Raw genomic sequence first — 11,357 nt, forward strand, 5'->3', positions numbered from 1 at the left:
ATTGCAATGGAAACGCGCAGGTACAGGTTTGAGTGACCTACCTATTTTCAACATGCGTTTAGAACTTGCTGCTGTGTGTTGTTCCCTGCGGTAATAGTCACGTAAACTTAGCTACCTAGGTACCTAGGTAGCATACACTAGGACACAATAACGCGACACTACTAGTTGCAACCCCTCAGAATAACTGCCTAGTCAGTTTGACCTTGGACTCTAATCAGTAAAGTCTTTGAAGCAAGCAAACGCGTATTATTCCCCATTACACGATGCCTAAAGTCGCGAGCATCGACAACAGCGGGGTCCAGACGCGTCGCGTGTGCCTGCACCCAGCTTCCAACGGAGGGTGACCGGCCATGCCGTAAGGCCTGGCGATGGCTTGCATGCGCGAAGTCGATGTTTCACAGCCTTGTATTGGAAGATCCACACGGGGAGCCGGCATGGCTGGTAAGAAACAGGCTGGAGGGTGTATTCGGCTTGGAGGCTACCCTTTTGAGCCTAGTAGCTGCCTAGATCGGTCTAGCGCTGATTAAGAACACGTGATTCTAGGAAGAGAAGATAGTACCTTGATTTTGGTACCTAACGGCTTTTACTTTTGTACACAGCCTTCCTCTATTTCTTGCTCCACTCCATCTTTGCTTTTTCTGTCCCTATCTACTCGACATAAAACACCTCCTCCGTCTGTTCCCACCACCCGGGCCCCGTCGCGCTGCCTTTCGCGCCCTTCACAGGACTCTCTTGCATCTTATCCGTCATCTTCCACCATTTCTGCACGACCTTGTTCTCCGCCATGCGCGCCATGTCCTCGTCAAAGTTTTCGCCGACGTATTTGAAGGACGCGAAGAGCATGGGGCGGGGGAAGAGGTTCATGTATATCGAGTCTGGAGGAATGAGCGTCAGCGATCTCCCAGGTCACAAACTAACAAAAGGTTAGGGAAGAGGAGGGAAAACGTACAGTCCTTGATATTCGAGTCCTTGATCTGCTCCAGCACCTCCGGCCAGACTTCCGCATGGCATTTCTTGTATTCCTGCACACATTCCGGTTTTAACCAAAGCCACTGCCCTATTCTGCGTGGACCTTGGTCTTTCTTATCGAGCGCATCCGGGTCTTCTCCGTTCTTGATCGCCATTTCACGGGCTACTTTGCGGCGAGTTTGTTCTTCGTTTGCGAGTCCACCCGATAGAGCGAGGACGGGGTCTGTGATAGCCTGCCACATTGGCATTGTGGAAGTTGTATTAGGGCGTCTGGTTGTTGGTGTGACGGGAAGGGGGTTGGAGTATTTGATGGTTTGGGTGGTGGTGTTGTTGTAGCGGGGAAATTCGTAGAGCTATAGCTTTGGAGGGGTAATTGTCCGTCTTAGCTATCTTCTCCTATTGACGGGCCGTCGCGTTCATTTATGTGAGCGCGTCTTGGTCGGAACATCATGTGCCGAGGGGCAAAGCTTGGTGGAGCTTGTACGGCCCGGCGTGTGTGGCAGTGAACATGTCAGTGTGGGGTACAAAGCTGTACGCCTAATCAGGTATGACGGTGTTTTTGAGATGGCTTGTGAGATGGAACGAGGCTCTTGCGGCTCAGGGCTTGGCTGTGAGGCAGAATTGTGGGCAAGACTGGATGCCTGGATGATTTGTGGAGAGGAAGTAGATCATGGGATGGAAGCTTGAGTGGAGCTTTGATGGCTGGGTTGTGGCAGTGACGATGCCGCGTGGGGCAGGTGCGCTAGAACTTCAACCGTTCGGGGATGGGTGACCAGAGAGCTGCACCAACGTCCGGAAAACACCATATCAACCTTCGCAACGAGATCAATGCATCAAAGTACCAGTTTCACGGTAGATCATGATGTAAGGATGCGACAGCGAATGCCAGACGATGCAGCAATTGCTGGACTACAATGAGAGGTGAGTGCGACGGCGGTCGCGACGACACGTGTATCTCCATTGAGGCCTACACTATGACTTATCCTGGTATTTGGTAAGCTGTCAAAGTAATTTATTCCTCCAGCAGATATCGGGGTTCGAGATTCATACGACCCGGACCGTCTTGGATGTCGTCGTTCGCACCTGCCACTTTCGCATTCCCTTCCAGCGTTTCTTCCTTTGCCGACGTCATCTCGATAGACTGGTTTCTGAAGTCACCCGTCTCTTCTTCGGATGCTTTGAGTTCTGCAATTGCTCAACTGTCACATCGACAAATATTTACAGGCAGCAAAGAAGGTCGGTGTCCCATCGGTGATGTCATCAAAGTCTTTCGCAAGACGAAAGCGGTGAAGATGCTGCGAGAACTTTTGACCAGACTTGAGGGTGAGCCCGGAGGTGGTCAGTCCGTTTCAAGGCTTCTTTGAGGTTTGCCGTTAGTCGTTCTCGTCTCCATGCACGGCGTCGCCGGTGGCCATCTTTCACCTCGACATCGACGTCTACGCCTCACTGCCTCCTCATTCGCGCATCGCAAACCCAAAACCTGATGTCTTCTGAAATACTGAGATCGAAAGTGAAGGAGAAGAAGCGTTAGTCAGCTCCTCGCTTGGCGCACTGTGGGAGTCAATATCCGCCTTTACCTGCGTTTGTTTCTCCACCTACACCAGTCTCACGCTTCCACCTTTATACGCGCGAACTTCTCAATTCAGTAGCTTCACATCTATCAGCTTTCGCTCGTTCTCCTTCTGGAGACGTTCTTTATCCATGTCTCTGCCATTTCACCCCGATCCGCAGACACCGTCTATGTACATGCGACTGTCTCCGCCACCACTCAATCGCCTGTCTACCCCTCCTCCTCTCCTGTTAGACACCGCTATGGCTAGCCGACCCGTATACCCGCCTTCTGGAGGTCAAGAAACCCCTCGCAGCGAAGTGGATTTCGACTTAGGTACGTGACCCCACCGTTTGACCCATTCTCACTGACGCAGCGTCCAGCCCTTCAGCTCCAAGAGCTCGAGATCAACACCCTCAAGGACACCATCGCCATGCATGTTGAGGCGACCAAAGACCTCCGCGACACCATCGCCATCCAAAAGGAAGCGACTCAAGACTTTCGCGACGTCATCAAGGACCTTCGGGAACGCAATGGCGACCTTCAAGAGCGCAACGGCGACCTTCAAGAGCGCCACAGCGACCTCTCTGCCAAGAACGCGGCCCACGTCGACCAGCGAAACGAGCTTCAAGAGACCAAGATTGAACTGGCAGAGCTTCGGGACGACTATCATGAAGCTCGCGACAACTGGAACCGCAGCGAAGAGCTTGTTGGTGAGCTGAACGACAAGGTCAATGAACAAGACGATATCATCAAGGACCTTCGACAGCAATACTCAAGCTTAAGCACCACCTACCAAAAGCATAGTCTCTATGTATCTCGGGTCTCTGCAGCGTACAAGGCCGAGAGTACGGCGCTCCGGAAACTCAAGAACGAGCATGAGGAGCTTCAGGCCACCCTCACGACCAAGACTGGCGAGCTTAGCGCTGCTATGAACGACCTCTCTGCCGCATACGAGGCCAAGGAAGCAGAGCTGGAAGAGCTGAAGGATGAACTGCAAGAGCTTCGCGACCACTACGAGGATTACGAAGAGCGTATGGAAGGGCTGACGACTAAGACCAATGAGCAAGACGAGACTATCGCTACGCTCAACACGAAGGTCAAGCAGGGTGAAGTTGACATCGCGAAGCAGCAGGGAGAGGCAGAGGCCAATGTCAAGCAGCGTGATGACACCATCGCGGAATTGGAGAAGCGACTTGCCAAGGCCAAGAAGAGTGCAGCTGTCAACGGGCTTCAAGATCAGGCCAAGAAAGCCGAGCTACAAGAGCTCAAAGACGAGCTGAAAGTGCTTCGCGACGACCTCAAGGGCGACGTGCAGCTCATGCATGGGCTGGAAAACCAGGTCAAGCAGCGAGACGAGACTATCGTTGAGCTAAACGCCAAGGCTGCGCAGCAGGACAACGCTCTCGCCTGGTCTGACCAGCAGATCCACGAACAATATGACACCATCACGGACATGAAGAGGAAACATGCCGAGGTCGAGATGAGTGAACACGCCAACTCGCTTGAAGTTGAGCACAAGGAAGCAGAGCTGAAGGAGCTTCGTGAGGGGTGTGAGGGTGACAAGAAGACTATCGCTGAGCTGAACACCAAGGTCAAGCAGCGGGATACCGCTCTTGCGCATTCCAAGGGGCAGTTACGTGGACGAATTGATGAGATCGATGAGTTCATGGAGCAGCTACGACGCAAGGGCTTTGTCAAAGATAACTTGTATGGAGTGCTCGACCTCTTCTGAGGCATAGGGTTGAAACAGGACCGAGTCGGATGTATCTGAAGATACTTGAAAGAGTATGTGCAGACTGAGACAAGACGATTCGAGGAACGAAAAAACTGTAAAATAACTGGTATCAAAATGAGCTATAGAGCCACCGACACACCCATGTGTCCTCCACTGAATAAACCAAATGAACCCAATAGATTCGGCTACCCTCCATGTATCCCGTCTTTCGTGGCATTCCGAAAGACGTGAATGCAGCTAAGCCTTCTGCTAAAACTCTTTCCCATACTAGTACACTGACGTCGGCGTCACACCATGCCTCACTACCCTCACATCTCTACAACGGCTGGTAATCTGTGCTGGTGTCACCAACCCATCCGTACCACAGCGCAACCACCGTATTCGCCGCAACCCAGACACCCGCGTAACCAACAGCACCGACAACATCGGTACCAATGAGCGTCATACACCGTTGAACGGTACCAGCAAACAAGAACGCATTCAGAATAACCGTCTGCTGAATAAGCGTCCTCGTCCTCTTACTGTAGTTGAAGAAGTTATGCTCAATAGTCTTAGGAAGAGTCGCAGTACTAGGATCGAAAACCTCAACCGGCGTCGCCACCCCACTCCTCTGCGCCGCAAAGCTCGGATTAAGCAAAAACGCCTTCGCCGCCCACCCCACCACAATAGTCTTCGCCAGAATAGTCACCGGAGACTCATTGTGCGCCGCTTCCAGCGTAGGAATATCAAAGTACTGGACCAAGAACGTGTTCAGGAACCCGCTTGTCTGACCCGCCCACAGCACGACAATGTACACGGCGATGGCGAGCATGGACGACGAGACCTGCACTTGGATGCTGTTGAGCAGGAAGCGGTTGCGCAGGGGCTCGTTGTTGCGGTGGACGATGGAGCGGGGGCGCAGGAGGTATGTGGGTATGGCGAAGGAGAGGACTTCGATGGTTATGTTGGCGGCGGCGGTGAGGGCGCTGATCTCGTAGTACGTGGTTAGGAGGTAGGTGAAGGGCGCGTAGGTTAGGACCGTTAGGGCGGATACGTCGAAGACTATACAAACTGTTAGCAATGCATTCCCATCACCTCTCAATAATGTGATTGTGATTTCGGCGCGTCTTACAGTCATAGTTAAAATACCACGTCATCCACACAGTAACCCAGCGCATCGCGACGCGCGCCGCCGGCGAGTAAAACGACGTGACATCGTCCTCCTGTGGCACTTTACTCACAGCACCCAGTTCCGGACGCAGGAGATTCGCCGTAAACTCCCACAGCAGCATGTTGATGCCCATGTTCAAGCTGATGAGAATGGGCACGCGCAGCGCCGTGGGCAGACGCGAGCGCGCGGGTGCGCGTTTGGGTGCTGGGACGACATCGGGCGCGGTGCGCTCGATGGTTACGGCGGGTGGTGCCATTTGTCGCGTTGAGGTTGTGAGTTGTGGATTGGGGGAAGGTGGTGATGGGAGTGACGGGGAGGGTAAAAAGAAAGTTTGAGGTTGTGCGCGCAGGGCTGGGATGGGGTGGGCGCGCTGGCCGTGGGGATGGGGGATGAAGCTTGTGTTGGAGCTAGTACGAGATCTTTGTTTTGGACCTGCGTCATTGCGCGACGGGCAAAATAGTGAACCAAGTCCGTGCGCGAGGCAATCTCGAACATACCTAGGTATTAAATGATATTTGTACTGCGAAGAGGTGAATCAATTACTCGATGACTACACATCTAGCAATGGAGTATCATGCGAAGATCCACGGCTCATGGTACTCAGCGTCGCAATCGAAAAACAACGCGACACCATGGTTAGCTGTGGACGAGATGAAATACAACCATGGAAGGCTTTCATTAGGATATCCGCGATCCTCCACTGCGTCATCTAAACAAGATACCTAAAATCACCCATCTGCTTCCTCCCCTCCTCAACACTAACCCCCTCCACCGCCGCCGTCTGCTCCGCAACATCCCCATGCACAACCCACGCATCAGTCCCATCATCCAACCGCTTATTCAACCTCACCAAAATAACCCTGAAAACAAAGCACCCCGCAATCGTAACCCCAAACATCGCCGTAACAACCCCATAACTGTTCCTATACCCATTATCCGACATATTCCACACATAACTCCCAGCAATGTTGCCGAGCTGCGAGAACGCGTTGATCATGGCGATGGCGACGGCGCGCTTGGCGGGTGGACGCGGGAACGAGGACGAGATCCAGGAGTAGAAGACGATGAAGCCGGCGTAGGAGGAGGCTTGCAGGAAGAGGGCGACGTAGCGACCTGCGGTGTTTGATGTGGCCATCGAGATGACGAATCCGACGATTCCCAGCATGATCGGGCAGACGATGTGCCAGAAACGTTCTTGCTGTCGATCCGCATGCCACGCGTTGATGAGCGAGACGACGCATGCGAAGGCCCACGGCGGCGCGGACATGAGCAGCGTGGTGATGTATCCGAAACCGAGGGTGCGTGTAAGCGTAGGGAAGAAGGCGTTGAACGAGAGTCCAACCACGTATGCCGTGAACGTGAGCATCATAACATAGATCTTGAGGTCCTTGACCGCCATGAAGAAGCCCGCGAAAGCAGATTGCTCAGCCGAATCCTCATCTGCTTCACCGACATCCTCAGTCATGCGCAGGACGGCTACGGCGCGCTCTTCCTCGGTGAAACCTTTCGAGTTGTGCGGGAGATCGGGGAGGATGAAGATGGCGGAGATGGCGATGAGCATCGTTGCTGCGCCCTCAATCCAGTACAGCCATCTCCAGGCCCGGTGGCCGAGCGTGCCTTCCATGTTTCCTAATACCGCGGCGCCGACTAGAGAGGAGAAGGCGTTTGAGATCAGGTTACCGCAGAAGAGGATTGCGTTTCGTAGCGTGAGTTCACGGCGCGTGTACCATTTCGAAAGGATAAGCAGCGCACCAGGTAGGAAGGCGGCTTCGACGAAACCAATGAAGAAACGGATAGCGACCATGCCGGCGAAGTTGGTCACGTTTCCGGATAAAGTAGAGATCATGCCCCAGATAAGCATAACAACAGCGATGTACAGCGAGGGACGCGGAATCTTGTTGATGATCATATTGGATGGGACCTGCATTAAGATGTACCCCACGTAAAGAATAGACAGACATGTGCTGTATTGCGTGGGGCTGAGGTTGAGGTCTTCTTCCAGACCGCCCAGACGGGCGGCGGCGATGTTGTTGCGGTCGAGATCTGGACACACTCGTTAGTAACAAGTCCCTTGGTTGCGTAGGTGGTATGAAGGTGGTTACTCACAGTTCATAATATAAATCAACACAAAAAGCGAACATCTCGCATCCAACTTCCTCTTCAACTTCTTCTCCACCTCCGCCCTCCTCTCTGGACTCATATTCGCCGCAAGCCCACCAACTTTTGCCGCGTGATGGTGTTCGGAGATCTGTGCCGCATCGTGGGCGGAGATCTTGTCGTCCGCTGGGTACTGTGTCGACACCATCTTTACCAGAGGTCTTTCCAGACGGTCCCAATTGCCGAGCTGTTTCTCTTTCTCGGTTGGATTGGCAGACCGGAGGTAAACAGACGTTCTATGAGAGAAGTCTGGGGTCCCCTCTTAATATACACAAACAGCCCTGGAGGTCGGCTCCTCCGACTTTGCGGTTACTCCAGATTTTTGTGGTAACCTTACCCCACTATACGGAGCTTGGCCTGTCTAGCATGCAGGTAGTTCGCCGTCAACCAAATACCGTTGCATCCTCCGCCCATCCTACCCCGACCACTTAGGGACGATGTGCATGACGCCCCAGTCATCCTTCAGAGTTTTCTGGTGGTAGCTCGTGTGTGTTGATTAGTCTGCGCGCACGATTCGTGTGGCGATGCAGGCGATGGGAAACCAGCGGCGATTTGTGCCTGCGAAAGAAGTCTTTCCCCGCATTAGCTCTTTCCTCCGTCCCTGGTCGTCTGGAGTCGTTGCCTAACATCCAATCCCATCCAATCTCATCAGTTAGCCGTACCGATGCTGATAATTGATTAGTAGGCCCAGGACTTGGCCCGCCTGTTTGGCGACACCTTAAGACATCCAAGAACACCAAGGACTGCGCGGGAGGCGGGCTTGATTGAGGTTTGCTGTGCCGGTACTGGTACTCGGCTTCTGGTAGGGGCTTGTTCAGAAGCCGATCGCGACGTCGCGTAAGTTTGTAATGGATTTGGATGGGCACGGGCAGGTAGGATCCGACAGCCGGCCGCGTTAATGTATGCCGAGGCGAAGCGAAGCGAAGGGAAGGCGCATGCGTCACTCCGACGAGGGAAGGGAAGGAACGGCTTGCGGGCACGGGACGGCGTTGAAGTTGGGGTCTTCAGCCGCATGCAAGACTCACGTCGCAATCGAAACCGCCGTCGCAGGCCGTATGAGAACAGAAACGCAGTGCTCTGAAGAGTCACGCACTACGCATTTCACCCTCTGCGATGTCGCACGCAATAGCGCAATCCGCCGCGTCCGCTACACGCCCAAAGCAACATCCTCCCCAGACCACCCACACAATCGCGGAGTCAACAAGCGGAGAAAGACGCACATCCTCATGTGACGCTGAGCCGCACGTTCACCGCCTTGATCCAACCATCGCGTACTTGCACCTGGAGATAGCACCGGTTCGCTGCGATTGTACGCTGTACGTAAACCGCCGACGAGCAGCTCCGCGGGTGAACTTCGGATCGGAGGTGGCTTTTGTGGGTCGGTTTTTGAGCGAGTTTGTAGATGCGGGTGCGGGTGAGTACATGGGTGGGTGAGGGATTAGTGATCGTACCGCCATAACATGATGATCATGGACTCTTGGTTTTCGATGTTTTGGAGGGGTTGGTGAGGTATTCAGACTGTTGGCACAGAACGATGACATGACTAGAGGGAACCGATATTTGTCGTGAAGTGCGGAGCGGGAAAGAGGAGGAGGAGCATGGGCATTCGGCCATGCCTTTTAGACAACGGTCATGTCGCCATCGACCTCGGTTTTCTCGTGTGTCAGGATCAAGGCATGCTGCCGGGTAATATGATGAAGGACCAGGCTCGACGCAGATCATAGATGTTTTTATTCAACTTTTTGAATGAACGCGGCGCACTCAGAGCTCAGCCATGCGCACCTCTCCCACTCTTTTGAGTAATGGGAAGTCCACGAGTGGAGTATGAAAGAGGAAGGGGGCGGCCAGAAGAAGAGCTCTTATACCCGCCTCGGCCACGACGCTGTCATCTTGTCTAGATGATAGCGCTCCTCATCCCACGAGAGTCTTCCGAATCTGTTGCATGGGAACGCACCTACAGGAGAAGCGGAAGAACATGGCAGACTTTGCGGTGGTTTTTGGAAGAGACAACAGCATGTCGGCGTGCCAGATTGATTTCTGGTCTCACCCAGGCAAACACATGCTCGCCCCTTTTCCGTTTTTTAGGTTCATGCTCGGCGTCGTCAGCGAGTAACCGCGATATCGAAGCATACTTTTCGAAGCGGACGACCGCCATGAAACTGTTGCTGCAGTTTTTGGAGGACGTGACCAGACGCAGACATGGAAGATGTGTGCTGCCATTCTAAAATGTGGAAGTAGAAGAGTTGTATGGCAATGAGAAGATCCTCCGTCGAAGAAACAGCTTATAGACCCAGGCGAGCCGTGCAACCATGCACTCTCAGTCCCTTCCATGAAAACCTGGTCAACGAACTTTCCGAGTCACGACGCTGACGGAAGGAGAACCATAGCGGCGTACTCTGACGGTTTCGAGGTGGACGCACATTACACCTATCATTCTTTGCTTTGACTCTCTCGCACATAGAGTGTCTCCGGGGTTTTTTCGAATGACTGGGAGGAGTTGGTCCAAAACATGAAGATGAAGCCAGTTCCTTTAGTCAGACGCGACCCAGACAGAGACATAGAGTTGGATTTCCTCATATTTGGAGATCAGAAGCCGGAGAAGTGACCATGAGAGAGGAGGTTCTCAATCAAGAGGACAGCTTTTATATCTAGTCAAGCACCCAATCCGGAGTGCTCTCCATGCAGGCCTTTTTTGCGCGTTTTGAACCTCAGTACGCCGAACTGGACGTAGAAACAATATGGAAGAGGGATACATATACGGCTCAGCGCGCTCTTTTGGTCGCACTGCATCGTTCGCGGACTGCAATGATCTTTTGACGTGCAACCAGGCGACTCCGCCAATCATGTCTTCATCCGCTAAGTCATTTCGGAAACAAAGAGACAGACGCAGGACATTGAGGGCTCCACTCCTGGTTTTGATAAGAAGAAGAAAGAATGTATGTGAAAGAAGTGAAGCTCTGTGGGAGGGAGAAGCTCTTAATATAGTCGTTGCAGAGCGAAGACTAGACCGTATAAGGCTTCGGCCTCACGCCTACAAGGGATCAGAAGAGTGGCAGTGAATTTCCATAATTCCGGCATTATCGTCTTTCAGTCTTTCGAAATGTTCATGGCGGGAGAACGGCTGATTTTCGAAGCATGAAGGCTTTGTACTGGGTTTTGGAAGACGCCGGCAGGCGCAGGACATGGCGCTCTCAAAGTACTGTTTTTGGAGATAATAGTGAGAACTGTGTGTTGAAGAAGTGAAGCTTTGCAAGAACAGAGGTTCTTTTATGTCCTCTCTGCGGAGCTATAACTGGTACAAGTCGAGTGCTCAGCCATACTGAGCTACGCTGTCAAGGTCTTCAACCCGGTGGCAGCACGATTCCATGGCCGAGAGCTGCATCGAATTTGTTTCAATTTCTCACAGGACTAATGCGACATTAATTGCTGTGTTTTGGAGCATTAATATGCCCTTCAGAGGTTTTGGAAGGCACTGAACAGGCGCACGACATAAAGAGTAGCGTACTTCATTTTGAAAAGACGATGGCAAATGTTTGGTGAGAAATGAATATCTGCAAAAGCGAGGAGGTACTTATAGAGCCAATACGACTAACGCGTTTCAACGTAGCCTCTTAGCGACGCCGCGAATACTGGGAAAGGTCGCAGCAAGTTCTCATGCGATCGAGGCATACTGTATTTTCGTTCTCTCCCCCAAAGTCTCATGCGACATGATCGATGCGCTTTACAGCATCATGATGTCGAGGAAATCTTTTGGAAGACGCCGGACAGAGGCAGACCATGTCACGAAGTCTCTG

At 52.8% G+C, this 11,357-nt stretch overlaps 4 protein-coding genes across 4 annotated transcripts; 1 reads left to right on the forward strand and 3 right to left on the reverse strand.

Annotated features, from left to right (window-relative positions):
• Nucleotides 1-648: 648 nt before the first annotated feature.
• On the reverse strand, nucleotides 649-1,217 carry J4E92_009794 (uncharacterized protein; the record flags this gene model as incomplete). Its single annotated transcript, XM_051501136.1, has 2 exons — nucleotides 649-875; nucleotides 950-1,217. The coding sequence occupies 2 exons, from the start codon at nucleotides 1,215-1,217 to the stop codon at nucleotides 649-651; spliced, it is 495 nt and encodes a 164-aa protein (XP_051348686.1).
• A 1,564-nt stretch (nucleotides 1,218-2,781) lies between these two features.
• J4E92_009795 (uncharacterized protein) lies at nucleotides 2,782-4,253 on the forward strand (the record flags this gene model as incomplete). The annotated part of the gene is made up of 2 exons (XM_051501137.1): nucleotides 2,782-2,854; nucleotides 2,902-4,253. The coding sequence occupies 2 exons, from the start codon at nucleotides 2,782-2,784 to the stop codon at nucleotides 4,251-4,253; spliced, it is 1,425 nt and encodes a 474-aa protein (XP_051348687.1).
• A 319-nt stretch (nucleotides 4,254-4,572) lies between these two features.
• Nucleotides 4,573-5,662, reverse strand: J4E92_009796 (uncharacterized protein; the record flags this gene model as incomplete). Its single annotated transcript, XM_051501138.1, has 2 exons — nucleotides 4,573-5,297; nucleotides 5,368-5,662. The coding sequence occupies 2 exons, from the start codon at nucleotides 5,660-5,662 to the stop codon at nucleotides 4,573-4,575; spliced, it is 1,020 nt and encodes a 339-aa protein (XP_051348688.1).
• Nucleotides 5,663-6,115: 453 nt separating this feature from the next.
• On the reverse strand, nucleotides 6,116-7,711 carry J4E92_009797 (uncharacterized protein; the record flags this gene model as incomplete). Its single annotated transcript, XM_051501139.1, has 2 exons — nucleotides 6,116-7,449; nucleotides 7,546-7,711. The coding sequence occupies 2 exons, from the start codon at nucleotides 7,709-7,711 to the stop codon at nucleotides 6,116-6,118; spliced, it is 1,500 nt and encodes a 499-aa protein (XP_051348689.1).
• Between the last annotated feature and the right edge of the window lie 3,646 nt (nucleotides 7,712-11,357).

This window comes from Alternaria infectoria (genome assembly GCF_024043175.1).
Source record: "Alternaria infectoria strain BMP 0036 chromosome Unknown scaffold_27, whole genome shotgun sequence".
In the NCBI taxonomy this organism is placed as follows: Eukaryota; Fungi; Ascomycota; class Dothideomycetes; order Pleosporales; family Pleosporaceae; genus Alternaria; species Alternaria infectoria.